The sequence below is a fragment of the Scyliorhinus canicula genome, chromosome 4 (assembly GCF_902713615.1).
Source record: "Scyliorhinus canicula chromosome 4, sScyCan1.1, whole genome shotgun sequence".
Classification (NCBI taxonomy): domain Eukaryota; kingdom Metazoa; phylum Chordata; class Chondrichthyes; order Carcharhiniformes; family Scyliorhinidae; genus Scyliorhinus; species Scyliorhinus canicula.
The window spans coordinates 53,984,808-54,001,291 of record NC_052149.1 but is presented as its reverse complement, the minus strand read 5'-3'; the positions used below and the strand labels follow the sequence as shown (position 1 = coordinate 54,001,291).

General features: G+C 53.7%; 1 protein-coding gene across 7 annotated transcripts in view; it reads left to right on the top strand.

Moving 5' to 3' along the window:
- LOC119964595 overlaps positions 1 to 16,484 on the top strand; it is a 405,789-nt gene that overhangs the window by 369,394 nt on the left and 19,911 nt on the right. For all 7 annotated transcript variants that reach the window (XM_038794278.1, XM_038794277.1, XM_038794279.1 and 4 more), the window contains one exon: positions 765 to 869. In XM_038794278.1, coding sequence (XP_038650206.1) covers positions 765 to 869 — 105 coding nt within the window. The remainder of the gene's footprint in view (positions 1 to 764; positions 870 to 16,484) is intronic.

The window sequence follows — 16,484 nt, the reverse complement described above, 5'->3', positions numbered from 1 at the left end:
AGATAAGTACATACAAAGTGCTTAATGCTTTTAGTATTAGGTAAAATTTTGATGCATGGTCCAAAAATCTGCATGAATGCTGAGCAGCACGCTGGTAGTGCAGTTCTTCCAGCATGTAACAGAGGGGTCAGGAATTCCACAACCTACAATTCATTGAGCAGTTGTTACTCCAGGATGTAAACTGGTCACTTGGCAGGTGCAGGAAAACAGCAGCACTATTCAGTCTTCTCTGGATTCTTAAGATACCTGGGTGTTGATGCAGTTATTTATTAATTCTTCCAACTGACATTTGTTCAGGCCTGATGTTTGTGCATGCCCTTCAAATAATTTCATTGTGCATCACCCCCAAGATGATGTGACTGTACTGTGGAACTATTTATATTAGAGGAAGGAATTTTACTTGAATATCTGTAAGTGTACATGTCTGCCGTTTCATAATATGAAGACCATCATTGTTATAGTAAGAAGTCTTACAACACCAGGTTAAAGTCCAACAGGTTTGTTTCAAACACGAGCTTTCGGAGCACGGCTCCTTCTTCAGGTGAAGGAGCCGTGCTCCGAAAGCTCGTGTTTGAAACAAACCTGTTGGACTTTAACCTGGTGTTGTAAGACTTCTTACTGTGCTCACCCCAGTCCAACGCCGGCATCTCCACATCATGGCTATCATTGTTATATACAAGGAAAGTTGATTTTAGTTCTTAATAAAAGCAGACCAAAGATTCAGATTCATTTGTTTCTTAAAACTTAATATCTTTTGTATTCAGATGAAAAATCTAATCAACAAAATCTGACTACATTATCAGAACAATGCAGGGGTACCAACTCAGGGATGGCTAGTAATAATGCTGCATGTCAATCTGATGTTACAGGTACTTGTTTTTATTAGAATTACTGAAATAATTAATTGCCCATCATCACAAGTGATGTTTCATCATTGAGTTTCCAATAAGCATTGTGCTAAAGTTTATTTCCAAAGAAGGTGAATGATTTTGGAACCAGTTTTAATTCCTATTTTACTGGTTAGAAGTCAACTAAAGTGCTAAGGATACAATAAAATATGTCAATAGATGAAGGACTTATCTTCTTACCCTTCCCCTCTTCTGGCATCTCTGAATGATTGCGCTTGTTCCTTCTTGGCAAACATCAGGACAATTTAGAATTATTTTCCCTTTCTCCTGGATTCTATGGGTGAAATTTTGCACCTCTCCCACTGCCGCAATATTCCAGTCCCACTGAAGTCAATGGATCTTTGAACAGCTTGCAGCATTTTCCAGCACTGCCGCTGCCATACGGAGCCGTAATATTCCACCCTATGTCTGGTATATGAATAACTTTAAGAAAGTGGGTGTGTAATTCAAGCAATGCGGATGAATCGAGTGGGGCCAAATTGGGCTGGGCGCCAAGCCAATTTCAAGTCACCCAACTCGCTGCGCCCAGCGGGATCTGGTTCACGCCATCACTGGGCGTGATCCAGATAATGACTCTATTAAATATGCCATATATTAAATATTCAGCGCCGTCTGGAAGTCACAGGCTACATTGGCAAGGCCTCAACTGAGTACCGATTCTTTCTAGTCTCCACAAGCGTTGACCAGTGGTGCAGTCCCAGGCATAGGTAGTCCACTCCTTGTTGTCCATGGATGTGAGCATGCAAACCCTGGCCGAAATGAGAGCGGGCCTCACTCATGAGCGTCACTGCAATGTCCGGTTGGATGTGGCACATGGATGCCTGGAAGACATCAGCCCTGTCCTGGGCTTTGGGCAGGTGGCGGAGATAGCTCCACTCGCATCCCCGTCCCATGGAGTAGCCTGGGGGTCATCGGGCACCCCGACGGAGGAAGAGGTGATGGGACCCATGCTGGAGACTCCCACAGGGGAGGAGCTGGAACACCCCAGCACCGCAGACTCTTCCCCCCTCCCCCTATCCCTGGTGCATCTGGTGGGCAGTGGGAAGAACAGGGCGGCACCACGCCACCTGGGACACTCGAGCAGCATACGGGCCCATCAGGCCCAGTTGCCTCAGAAGACTCCCACCAGGGGACCCAGGTCACAGGTCGGGATTTAAAGCAGGTCGCCTCCACCCTGATGTACCGTCTGGGAATCCACGTCGACATAGCGTTAGGGCCAGTAAGGCCAGAAAAGTAAACCAGTTAAGTTGGAATGGGTCTAGGGCACAGTATAGTGATAGGGGCTAGGGTAAATATCTGTATATATGTTTTCACATTAAACACCTGGGCACAATGTTACAATCTGCCTCGGTGCTCTCTCAGAAGGTGTGAGGGGTGGGCTGATCTGGGCTGGCCATAGAGGGTAGGGGCGGAATGGTCAACGTTGAGGGTGGGTTTTGCTTGGAGACCACAGTTCAGCCAGCGTTCATTGCTCCCATATCCCACAGCCTCTCCTCTCGCCCCATCCCCCCACCTCCGCCGCCCAGGGGATCCGATGGGACCATGTGATGGAATGGCCAGCTTACATGCAGGAATCACCCAAGCGGGGGTTAGAAATTGCTACCGTTGTCAAACTATGCGGCGCACCAGAGCTCATTGCAGAGCAGATTGTCATTTCCTCCATCCCATGGACCAGACCTGTTATTACTGCCAACCCAGACCCCACACCCCATAGTGTGGCAGGTATGTATCATGGAGAGGGTTACAGGCAGGGGAGGGTGGGATGAGTGTCCATGTCCCTGGCCAGTCTCCCCGCCCCCCCAGTCGATGAACCTAGAGGCGATCAGAGCGTCCCATGCGCATTGTCCCCTGGCGCACACGTTTTGCACCTCCTGTGCGCACTCGGGCCCCATCCTCGCCCTCCCCGACACCCTCCTCGCTGGACATGGGCTGACGTTCATCCTCCTCCTGCAGCACAGCGCCATACTGGAGGACCCCTCCAGAGCGGTTCGGCACCTGAACCGCATCTTCAGCACCTGAACCGCATCTTCAGCATGCCGAAGCACTGCGGCTGTACGATCATGCCCCAAGTCGCTATATGGGCTACATTGTAACGAGTCTCTGCGTCAGCTGTGGTCTCCGGAGAGGCAGCATCAGCCATGGCCGCAGCAGATAACCCCTGCGCCCAGGAGCCATCCACCTCAGCCAGGGGTGTGCCTCAAAGAGGCCGGGAATTGTCGAGTGTGCCAGGACGATGGCGTCGTGCACACTTCCCGGGTATCAGGTGCAGACATGCTTAATGCGCATCTGATGGTCACACACCAGCTGCACGTTCATTGAATGGAACCCCTTTCAGTTTGTATACAGCGGCCTCTCATATGCAGGTCCTCGTAGGTGGACATGCATCCCGTCGATCACTCGCTGGACCCGAGGCATCTCGGTGATGGTGGCGAACCCCGCTGCCCTGGCATCCTGGTGGGCTCAATCCTCATTGAAATGGATTTATTGTACCGACTGGGCATATAGGGCCTCTATGACAATGCAGATCACCTCTGCAATGAGCTCTGTGAGATCTTGGACAGGTTCCCACTCGCGTCTGGAAGGACTCCATGGCTTAGAAGATCAGGGCGCCCGTTACATTGACAGCCACCAGGAAAGGGTGGCCTCCCTCTTTCCCCCACAATGCCAAGTGCGCCATGATCTGGCAGATATGTCGCACTGTCCCCCTGCTCAGCCGAGTCTTCGAAGGCATGCCATGTCCAGCAGGTCCTCAAATGACAGGCGCTGCCGGGTACACAAGAGGCCTCTTGTGGCACCTCCTTTGCACCTCCTCCTCCTCTTCATCCTGTCGGGTGGCTGGCTTTCCATCCTCAGCGGCTGCCTCCTGTTCTTCTGGGGCATGATCCGCTGCTGCAGCTTCCTCCTCCTTGAGCATCTCCAGCTCGTACAGCCGCAGTGCATCCTCCAGGGCTGCGGCGACCAGGAGGAAGGCCACCATTGCTGGTTGAATTCTTTTTTTTTTTAAATAATTTTTATTGAAGAAATTTTTCAAAATACAAACATTTTAACCCCCCCTACATTTACATTTAAATTATAACAAAACAAAGTCAAACCCCCCTACTTAACAAAAAAAAAAGAGAAAAGTCCCCCCCCCTACTCGCGCGTCCCCCCCCCCCCCCCCCCCCCCCCCCCCCCGCCGGCGAACCGACAGTCAGAACAACTTATCATTTCTAGCAGCGTCCTCGGGCAGGCCTTGCCCGTGCCACCACCGCTACCGTACTTCCTTCGTCTTTGTCCCCCCCTCCCCCCCCCCCCCCTCTCCCCCCCCCCCCTCCCTCCCGCCCTCCCCTCCCCTCCCGGGTTGCTGCTGTCACGGCCTCAGTTTCTATCTCTGATCCAAGAGGTCTAGGAAGGGTTGCCATCGCCTGAAAAACCCCTGCACCGACCCTCTCAGGGCGAATTTGATCCTTTCCAATTGGATGAAGTTTGCCATGTCGTTTAACCAGGTGTTAACACTCGGAGGCCTTTCGTCCCTCCACTGAATCAAGATCCTCCTCCGAGCCACCAAGGACGCAAAGGCTAATATTCCAGCCTCCCTCGCCTCCTGTACCCCCGGTTCCACCCCAACCCCGAAGATCGCAAGTCCCCATCCTGGCTTGACCCTGGACCCCACCACTCTCGACACCGTCCCTGCCACCCCCTTCCAGAACTCCTCCAGTGCCGGACATGCCCAAAACATATGTGCATGATTCGCAGGGCTTCCCGAACATCTAATACACCTGTCTTCACCCCCGAAAAACCGACTCATCCTTGTCCCCGTCATGTGGGCTCTATGCAGTACCTTAAATTGAATGAGACTTAGTCTCGCACATGACGACGACGAGTTGACCCTCTCCAGGGCGTCTGCCCATGTCCCGTCCTCTATCTGTTCCCCCAGCTCTAACTCCCACTTATCTTTCAGCTCCACTACTGGTACCTCCTCCACCTCCTGCATAATCTTATAGATGTCCGAGATCTTCCCCTCCCCGACCCAGACCCCTGATAGCACCCTATCACTCACCCCCCTGTCGGGGAGCGCGGGGAACCCCTCTACCTGTCGTCTGGCAAATGCCTTCACTTGGAGGTACCTGAACGTGTTCCCCGGGGGAGCCCAAATTTCTCCTCCAGCTCTCCCAGGCTCGCAAACCTCCCCTCTATAAACAAGTCCCTCAGTTGTCTAATACCCGCCCTCTGCCAGCTCTGGAATCCCCCTCCTGTGTTTCCCGGCGCAAATCTGTGGTTCCCTCTTAGTGGTGCCCCTATCAGACCTCCCACTTCCCCCCTGTGTCGCCTCCACTGCCCCCAGATCTTGAGGGTGGCCGCCACCACCGGGCTCGTGGTATACCTCGTGGGAGGGAGCGGCCATGGTGCCGTTACCAGTGCCCCTAAGCTTATGTTGCCGCAGGACGCCCTCTCCATGCGCTTCCAGGCTGCCCCCTCCCCTTCCATCATCCACTTTCGTACCATCGATGTATTTGCCGCCCAGTAATATCCTGAAAGGTTGGGTAACGCCAGCCCTCCACTATCCCTACTCCGCTCCAAAAAGACCCTTCTAACTCTCGGGGTGCCATGTGCCCACACATACCCCATGATACTACTCGTTACCTTCTTGAAAAAGGCCCTGGGGAGGAAGATGGGCAGACACTGGAACAAAAACAGGAACCTCGGGAGGACCGTCATTTTAACTGACTGCACCCTCCCTGCCAGCGACAGCGGCACCATGTCCCACCTCTTAAACTCCTCCTCCATCTGTTCCACCAGTCTGGAAAAGTTCAACTTGTGGAGGGTCCCCCAGTTCTTTGCCACCTGCACCCCCAAATACCTAAAACTTTTAACTGCTCTTTTGAAGGGGAGCCTCCCAATTCCCTCCCCTTGGTCTCCCGGGTGTATTACAAAGACCTCACTTTTCCCCAGATTTAATTTATACCCCGAAAAGTCCCCGAACTCCGCTAGTATCCCCATTACCTCCGGCATTCCCCCCTCCGGGTCTGCCACATACAACAACAAATCATCCGCATAGAGCGAGACCCGATGTTCCTCCCCTCCCCTTGTCAGTCCTCTCCACCCCCCTGAACCCCTCAGTGCCATCGCCAACGGCTCAATCGCTAATGCAAAGAGTAAGGGGGATAGGGGACATCCCTGCCTAGTACCTCGATGGAGCCCAAAATATTCTGACCTCCTCCCGTTTGTTACCGCTGGTTGAATTCTAATATCTATTGTCTGCAGGGGCTGAAAGACCGACATGTTAGCATATTGCGTATCCCCGTACCCAATCAGGTCTACTGGGCTGCACAGTGATCCCCATTGGCACTACGGACTCTGCCCCCACATATCCCGTTCCCACACCCCTGGCCGTGTCGGTGCCCGGCACCATGGGGGCCTCTGACCATGGCGCCCGTCCCTGCTGCCAAGGCTACTGTTGGCTGGTGTTGCCCATGCCCGCGGTACGCTCTGCGGCCCCTGCCGGCGCCCCCCTGTAGGAGCTACTGTTCACGTCCCCCTTGGTGGGCTGCTTGATGCCCTGCTGGCTGGTGGTGGCCATTTTGGGGGGGTATTGAAGAGGGTGGGGTACAGCAGTGGTGGGGTATCGTCTCTTTATCCAGAAAGCGATGCAATCTCACCACCATCGTACTTGGCGGCTCGCCCGCTTGCGGCCTAGTCTTCAGCTCCATGTGTGCTCGATTGACCTCCAGGAGTCAGTCAAAGGCCCCCTCCTCCTTCAACGTCTCCAACATTTTGGCCACATATGTGCCTTCCTCCGCACCTTCGTTACCTAAGGTGATGAGACCATCAATTCACAAGACACGTGATTGGAAGTAAACAGTGGTTTTAATAGATTACAACTGAGCCTGCCTGCGACGAGATGAACTGAGAGCAGGCTTATGACTGCAGTGCTTTATACTTCCGGTTAGTGGGAGGAGCCATGGGTGGAGCCCAGTACAAACTCCTCATCTCCCCCTATGGGCAGAGCCGCGTAACGGCTCGTATACAGAGCCCACAAGGACACAATACATGTAATACAATACAGTGTGAATTACGAGGTATATAGGGCGCGATTCTCCCAAACAGGGAGAAATCATAAGGCTGGCGTCAAAAACGGGCGGGTTTGACGCCAGCCTCCCCCTCCCCGACCGGGAACCGATTCTGGTCCCCGGTCGGGGCTAGCATGCCGCGGCTGTGAACTCCGGCATCGCGGGCTTAACGAATGTCGTTAAGCCCGCTTGCCAGAGTTTGCGACGGCTGATGCATCACATGACGTCAGCCGCGCATGCACGGATTGGAAGACTCAAACCCGCGCATGCGCGGATGACGTCATCGCGCATTTGCGCGAAACCCGCACATGCGCTGGCCGGGATGCCCCTCAGCCGCCCCGCGAATTGATACAGCGGGGCGGCGGAAGGACAAAGAGTGCACAGGAATCGGACCCGCTGGTACTGCCGTGCCAATCGGTGCCATGGTTGCCAAGATCCGAACTTTACGGCCGTTTTTACGAACGGCCAGACCAGGTGTGTTTGCCATTCGTAAAAACGGCCGTAAAGGGCTTGGACTTCGGCCCATCGGCCAGCTGAGAATCGCTGCTCGCCGTAAAAAAACGGCGGCAGCGATTCGTGCCGGGAGTCGGGCGTGGGGGGGTAGAATAGCGGGAGGGCATCAGACTAGCGTGGCCGTAAAAATTTACAACCCCCGCTATTCTCCGCACCGTCGTGAGTGCGGAGAATTGCGCCCATAATTCACCACATTCACCCCTGTAAAAAAATCAAGTCCGGCGGGGATGCTGGATCTACAAATTGAGCCGGTCCAGTGGCCGAGTCGTCCTTTGAGATCGGCGGAGCACCGGGGTTGCAGCCTCTTCGGGTGGCTGGGTGGGGGCGGTCGGCGAGGGTACGATAGTGGACTCCGGGGGTGATTTTGTCTGAGCTTCGTACCCGAGTGGTGCGACGGGCGACGGGGAACGCAGGAAACCTATAGGCGCGGGGGCGCGGAGCACGGGCAGGGCACGGAGGGTTGGATGGGGTGTAGCGTGGGGGGTATCTCGGTGGTAGTGGTGGTGGAGTTGGATCCTGCAGGCGCCAGGTCCCGGAGGGAAACAGTGTCCTGACAGCCGTCAGGGTATTCGATGAAAGCGTATTGGGGGTTCGAATGGAGTAGGAGCACTCTTTCTATGAGTGGATCAGTTTTGTGTGCCCGGACGTGCTTTCGGAGGAGAACCGGGCCCGGTGCCTTCAACCAAGCTGGGAGCGAAACCCCCGTGGTAGTGCCCCTAGAAAAAACAAATAGCCGTTCGTGAGGGGTCTGTTGGTGACTGTGCATAGGAGGGACCTAATAGCATGGAGCACGTCGGGGAGGACCTCCTGCCAATGGGAGGTCGGGAGATTCCTGGACGGGAGGGTCAGTAGGACGGTCTTCCAGACCATCGCGTTCTCCCTCTCCACCTGCCCGTTCCCCTTGGGGTTGTAGCTGGTAGTCCTGCTCGAGGCGATGTCCTTGTCGAGCAGGTACTCACGCAGCTCGTCGCTCACAAAGGACGAACTCCTGACGCTGTGTACGTAGCTGGGGAAACCGAACAGGGTGAAGATACTGTGCAGGGCTCTGATGACTGTATGGGAGGTCATATTGGGGCACGGGATGGCAAACGGTTAGAGGGAGAACTCATCGATGACGTTCAGAAAGTACACATTTCGATTGGTCGAGGGGAGTGGCCCTTTAAAATCGATGCTCAGGCGTTCAAAGGGCCGGGAGGCCTTTACCAGGTGGGCCTTGTCTGGTCTATAGAAGTGCGTTTTGCACTCCGCGCAGATCGGGCAATCCCTGGTGATGGCTTTTACCTCCTCGGTGGAGAAAGGCAGATTTCGGGTTTTGACATAGTGGGCGAGCCGGGTGACCCCCGGGTGGCACAGGTCATTGTGGATAGCTTTCAGGCGGTCGTCTTGCGCGCTGGCGCACGTGCCGTGGGACAGGGCATCTGGGGGCTCGTTGAGCTTCCCCGGTCGATACATAATATCATACTTGTAGGTGGAGAGTTCGATCCTCCACCGCAGGATTTTATCACTTTTAATTTTGCCCCTTTGTGAGTTGTCAAGCATGAAGGCAACCGATTTTTGGTCGGTGATGAGGGTGAACCGCCTACCTGCGAGGTAGTGCCTCCAGTGACGTATAGCTTCCACGATGGCTTGTGCTTCTTTTTCGACCGAGGAGTGTCGAAGTTCCAAAGCGGAGAGGGTTCGGGAGAAAAAGGCGACTGGTCTCACTGCCTGATTCAGAGTGGCTGCGAGAGCAACCGCTGAGGCGTCGCTCTCCACCTGGAAGGGGACGGATTCATCCACCGCCCGCATGGCCGCTTTGGCGATGTCCTCCTTGATGCAGTTGAAGGCCTGGCGAGCCTCAGCTGACAGAGGAAAGAGTGTGGCCTTAAATAGTGGCCGGGCTTTGTCCGCATACTGGGGGACCCACTGGGCATAATACGAGAAGAATCCCAGGCACCTCTTGAGGGCCCTGGGACAATGAGGGCGAGGGAGTTGTAAGAGGGGGCGCATACGGTCCGGGTCGGGGCCCAGGACTCCGTTTTCCACGACATAGTCAAGGATGGCTAGTCTGGTCGTGCGGAAAACGCATTTCTCCGTGTTATACATGAGGTTAAGTTTCTGGGCAGTTTGGAGAAATCGATGGAGGTTGGCGTCGTGGTCCTGCTGATCATGGCCGCAGATGGTAACGTTATCCAAGTACAGAAACGTGGCCCGCAGCCCATACTGGTCCACCATTCAGTCCATTGCTCGTTGGAACACCGAGACCCCATTCGTGACGCCAAAGGAAACCAGGAGGAAATGGAAGAGGCGGCCATCTGCCTCGAATGCCGTGTAGTGGCGGTCCTCCAGGCGGATTGTGAGCTGGTGGTATGGTGGTATGCAGACTTCAGATCCACCGTGGAGAAGATGCGGTACTGTGCGATCTGATTCACCATGTGTGCAATCCTGGGAATGGGGTACGCATCGAGGAACGTGAACCGGTTAATGGTTTGGCTATAGTCCACTACCATTCGGAATTTTTCCCCGGTCTTGGCGACCACCACCTGAGCTCTCCAGGGGCTGTTACTAGCCTCTATGACCCCCCTCACGTAGGAGCCTCTGGACCTCGGTTCTGATAAACACCCTGTCCTGCAGGCTATACCTCCTGCTGCGAGTGGCTACGGGTTTGCAGTCCGGAGTGATGTTAGCAAAGAGTGGAGGGGGGGGTCATTTACGAAAATTTCCATCCCACCTCCCTGCCTCAAATCTGTGGTTCCCCCAAATCGGCATTTCCCTTCACCCTGCCCCCAACCCGGAATGTTGGCGAAACTGCCTCAAAATTCTCAATGAAGCTATTATTACCGAACTCCCTGAGTACTTACCCTGGACTATCGGGAGTGGCGCTGTTGCTAGTGTTTTCAATCCCCACCCCCTGCACAAACTCTCCTCCATTCTGACCCACTGGGAATCAACCCCTCTGACCCAGCTCCGCACCTTCTCCACATTTGTCGCCCAGTAATAATACATCAGGTTCAGAAGACCCAAACCCCCTGCCTGCCTTGCCCTCTGCAGCAGCACCTTTCTAACTCAGGCCACCTTCCCTCCCCATGTGAACGAAGTAATCCTTCCCTCAATCTCTCTGAAACAAATGCCTTTGCCAGAAAAATCGGCAGGCATTGAAAAATAAACAGAAATCGCAGCAATACGTTCATTTTAACCGCCTGTACCCAAACCGCCAGTGACAGAGCGAGACTATCCCACCTCGCCAGATCAACTTTCACTTTCCCCACCAAACTAGAAATGTTGTACCTGCAAAGCCCCTCCGACTCCCAGGCAACCTGCACCCCAGGTACCTAAAGTGAGTACCTGCCCAACGGAATGGCAGCCCCCCCACCGCTGCCCTCACCCCCGGCCGAGACACCACAAAATACTCACTTCTTGACTAGATTTAGTTTGTACTCCGAGAAAGACCCAAACACTCGAAGCAGCTCCAATATTCCCCTTATCAATGTGGCGCTAACAATTGCACACAAAAGACTCGATAAGGTACAAGAGAGGCTTTATTACAGTGAGATGCTATTCCTCCGGCTGCAGCTGTAGAATGGCATCTCAGGGAAAGTTATGAATATTTATACTGCTCCCTGGGGGCAGAGCTAGCCGGCAGGGGCTTACCAGCAAACCTGTAATACAGGTACTGTCATACATCCCCTAATGCAAGCACACACATATATACAGTGGTAGAGATCACCACAATTGACACACTCGGTTCCGACACGGATAACAGCAAATCATCGGCATATAAGGGTACCCTATACTCTATCCCCTCCCCTGCACTATTCCTTTCCATACCCCCGAACTTCTTAATGCGATATCCAACGGCTCAATCGCGAGTGCAAACAGCAGGGGGACATAGGACATCCCTGCCGAGTCCCATGGTGGAGACAAAGGTATCTCGAGCTGATGTTGTTTGTGCGGACACTCGCCCTCGGCTCCTTATATAGTAGCTTTACCCAGTTCACAAATCTTGGTCCAATCCCAAACTGATCCAGAAGTGCCATCAAGTACCCCCTCTACCCGGTCAAACACATTCTCAGCGTCCAGCGCCACAACCACCTCTGTTTCCTTCCCCTCTGCCGGTGCCATAACAATGTTCAGTACCCTTCTAACGTTTGAAAAGAGCTGCCTCCCTCTCACGAACCCCGTCTGATCTTCACCTATCACCTTTGGGAGGCACTCCTCCAGCCTACCTGCCAGTACCTTCGCCAATAGTTTTGCGTCCACATTCAGAAGCGATCCACACTTCGTCGGATCCTCATCATTTTTTGCAACAGGGAAATCGATGCCTGCCCCAAATTTTGTGGCAACATCCCCTTCCCTATCGCCTCTTCAAACATCCCCACCATCAGGGGTGCCAGCTTATCCTTGAATTTTTTATAATATTCCACTGGAAACTCATCCGGCCCCGCCACCTTCCCCGACTGCACCCTCCCAATTGCATCCTTTATCTCCTGCTCCACTATCGCTCCTTCTAATGTAGCCCTGTCCCCCTCCCCTAACCTCGGGTACTCTAGAAATTCCTGCATCTCATGTTCTCCCCCAGGTGACTCTGACCTGTACAACCTCTCATAAAATTCCTCAAAAACCTTGTTAATCAGATCCGGAGCCACCACCACCTTCCCTGCCCTATCCCTCACCTGAACAATTTCCCTTGCCGATGCTTCCCTCCGGAGCTGACTTGCTGACATACGCCTTATCTCCATGTTTGTAAACTGCACCCCTTGCTCGTCTCAGTTTGCGCACCGTCTTCCTGGGAAATAGCCGGTCAAAGCTCATCTGTAGTTCCTTCCTTTTTCCAGCTTCGCTGGGTCCCCATCTTCTGCATAATTCCTATCTACCTCCAACATCTCATTTATTACCCTCTGCCGCTCAAACCTCTCTTCTTTGTCCACCCTGGCCTAAAACAAGATCACCTCACCCCTCACCACCACTTTTAGAGCCTCCCAGACAACTGCCTTTTACACCTCACCTGTACAGTTGAAACCTACATATTTCTTAATTACCGTTTCAATTTTGTCATAGAACACTTGGTCGCCCAAAAGTCCCACATCTAATTTCCACCCCGGCCTCTGCACTACCCCCTTCTCCAGTACCATATCCACCCAATGTGGAGCATGATCTGATACTGCAATTGCCGAGTATTCCGATCCTTTAACCCCAGCTAGCAAAGCCTTCCCCACCACAAAAAAGTCGATCCGCGAGTATACCTTATGGACTGCTGATAAAAACGAGTACTCCCGTTCCCTCGGGTGCAGAAACCTCCAAGGGCCCACCCCTCCCATTTTCACAATTAGCCCAGCCTACGCCTGCTAACCAGGCTCCAATGTCCGCAGCCCTCCTCTCACCTCACCTCCTCTCACTAGCTGACTTTAGTTAGCTAGCGCAGGTGGCTCCCCCCGCCAAGATACACCATCACCTCCCACCCAGTCCCAGAGAAAGAAAAAATAAAAACAACAATTCAACCCATATAATTCACTAAAATAAGATATAACTGTCGCAACACAGAATGCCAATCAACCCAACCAATAACTTGAACTCTGTAATAATGTGAAGAGAAGTAAATTACAATACACATCAGTAAAAAGAAAGTTGTAGCATTTATACATTTTCCAGCTCCCCAACCACAGTCCACAGTCTCTCTTCCAGCTCCGCTCCTCACGTCTGTCCCAAGCCGTCTGCCCTCACGAACGCCTCAGCCACCTCCGCTTTCTCAAAATAAAAGTTTTTGTTATTATACGTCACCCTCAGCTTCGCCGGGTATACCATAGCAAATCGCATCCCCTTTTTGTATAGTGCCGCCTTCACTCGCCTGAACGCCGCTCGTCTTTTTGCCAACTCCAGCGTCAGGTCCTCGTAGATCCGAACTCCAGCACCATCCCACTGCACCACACGCTTCTGCTTCACCCAGCTTAACACCTTCTCCTTCAGGCATTATTTATGGAAGCAGATAATTACTGCTCTTGGCGGCTCATTCACTTTGGGCTTCGGCCTTAATGACCGATGAGCTCGGTCCAGTTCGTACCGGGAGGGGTTCTCACCCTCCCCCATCAGCTCCGCCAACTTCTTAGCGAAGTACTCTGTTGGCCTTGGACCCTTTGCCCCTTAGGGCATGCCCACAATTCTCAGATTGTGCTGCCTCGGGCAATTCTCCAAGTCCTCGAGCTTTGCTCGGAGTGCTCTGTTGACCTTCACCACCCTCCGCAGCTTGTCCCCCATCGAGGTGAACTGGTCGCTGTGCTGTGACAAGTCCTCCTCCACTTCCTTCATCTTCTCGCCCTGCTCTCTCAGCTCGGCCGATGTCTTTGCCACAGCTACCCTCACCGGGGCGATTGCCTCCTCCACCAATGACTTCAATGCAACCACCGTTTCCTTCCTCAAAGCCTCCATGTGCCTCGCAAACTGCTTTTCCAGCTCCACCATCATCACCTTGGTCACCTTCTCCACCGGAAGTAATGCGGCCCCACCATGCAGTCCGGCATCCGCCATCTTGTCAGCACTTCTGCTCATCCTCTCATTCAACGGCGAGTCCGCGTTTCCTCCCTTCCTCGACGCTGCTTTTTGCATCCTTTAATGGTGTGGTGAATGTGATTCACACTATATATAGTTGCCAATATCACTCCATGTATATATGTTCGTTATCTACCCGTTGTAAGATCAATGCTGTATATAGTTGCCAATATAACTCTGTGTATATATGTTCACTATCCACCATTGTAAGTGCAGCTGCACTATCTGACCACCAGGGGGGAGTCGCTCTGGGAGTACGCGAGAGTTTGTACTGGGCTCCTCCCTTGGCTCTGCTCAGGACTCCTCCCCCTGGGACCGATGTATAAAGATCAGTGCCTTAGAGCCAGCCTGCCAGTTCATGGAGTTCAACGACGAATAGGCTGGCTCTGTTGTAAGTGTATTAAAGCCTCTGTTCAGATCCAACTACACGTGTTCGCTGAATTGATGGTTCCATCAATTTAATACACTTAAGAAGCTGCCGAAGTAAAGCATGGAATCCACTCTAAAACCAGGACGTCTAGAACTCGATCCGCAGGATGCAGAGGCGACAGAAACCTTCTGCCACTGGCTGAAATGTTTTAAGGCCTACCTGGCCGAAATCAGCACCACTGAAACTACGGAGGAACAAAAGCTCAGCCTACTGCACGCGAGGGTAAGCCACAGAATTTCTACACAACTAAATCCAGCCGGTTCCTACACCGCAGTGCTGGCGATTTTGGACAAAATGTATATTAGGCCCATGAACGAGGTCTTTGCCCGCCATGTGTTCACGACTCACCGACAACGGGCTACTGGAACTTTAGCTGAATTTGCACGCGAGTTGAACAATCTCTCAAATGACTGCAATTACCAGGCCGTAACCGCAGCCGAACATAGGGAGCTTGCTGTGCGGGATGTTTTTGTAGCGGGCCTTCGATCTAGCTATGTACGCCAGAGACTATTAGAAAATGGGGCCCAGGGCTTAGAGACTACCGTAGAGGCTGCTATCATGATGGAACTTTCCTTCCACAGCCTCAACTCGTTTCCCGTGGACCCCGCTAACCCCGCATGGGCCCCCGACCTGAGGATCCCCTAAGTCTGTGCCGCAAGGCCCCCCAGCTATCGCGCTGCCACAGCCGGCCGCCCTACTGTCCCAGTCAACTACTCAAACTATCCAGCTGCTCCAGCTAATTACTCAGCTGCCCCAGCCAGTTATTCAACTGCTCCAGCCTGCCACTATTCAGCTCCCCAAACCAGTTATTCAACTGCTCCAGCCTGCCACTTCTGTGGACAAAGCCAGCACCCGCAGCAGCACTGCACAGCCCGATCCGCGACCTGCAGCAGCTGCGGGAAGAAAGGCCACTATGCTAAAGTGTGCCTCGGCAGAAGGGCCCCAGCCCTCAACACCCCAACAGTCCAAAAAGATCGCCCCCAGCACCAACAGTCCCGTGGGGCCCGAAACGCTGCGGCCTACGCTCAGGCTCCGCCCCCTCCCGCCACGTGCGATCCATGGGGGCCGCCATCTTGGCAAACCTCCACCATGCGGCCGGCCACGTGCGATTCATGGGGGCCGCCATCTTGGACACCATCTTCATCACCACCCTCCACGTGCGATCCACGGGCCCTAGCTGCATCCCCAGACTCAAACAGCTCATCGGAGGAGAACGACCTCCCCGGGCAGTCGCCACATGGCCCGCAACTCAGCGCAGTGTTCCTGCATCAAGCTCGCCAGAACGCAGCGGCATCTACTCAACAGGACGCCCGATCGGAAGAATTCGACTCCCCGGGTACCCACCACGCGGCCCACAACTCAACACGGTCACCCTTGACCAATCTCGCCCCAAGCATCTGAGAAATTCGATGACGGAGGTCCAGATCAACGGGTACAACACGTTGTGCCTCTTCGACTCCGGGAGCACAGAGAGCTTCATACACCCAGAGCTGGTAAGACGCTGTTCCCTCCCTATTTATCCCGTCAACCAAACTATCGCCCTCGCTTCGGGCTCCCATTCCATCCAAATCCAAGGCCGCACTACAGCAACGCTAACGATTCGAGGCGCTAGCTATTCGAAATTTAAACTGTATGTCTTGCCCGACCTCTGCGCGCCACTCCTCTTAGGCTTGGATTTCCAATGTAATCTCAAGAGTCTCACCCTCAGCTTCGGCGGGCCCCTGCCCCCACTCACTACCTGCAGCCTCGCCACGCTGCGCATCGCCCCCCCCCTCCTCTCTTCGCCAACCTCACCCCGGATTGCAAACCGGTAGCCACCCGCAGCAGGCGGTACAGCCTGCAGGATAGGGTATTTATCAGAACGGAGGTCCGAAGGCTGCTCAGTGAGGGGATCATAGAGCTCAGGTGGTGGTTGTCAAGACCGGGGAAAAATTCCACATGGACGTCGATTATACCCAGACCATCAATCGCTTTACGCTCCTAGACGCGTATCCCCTCCCCAGAATCGCAGACATGGTAAACCAGATCGCCCAATATTGGGTATTTTCCACGGTGGATCTG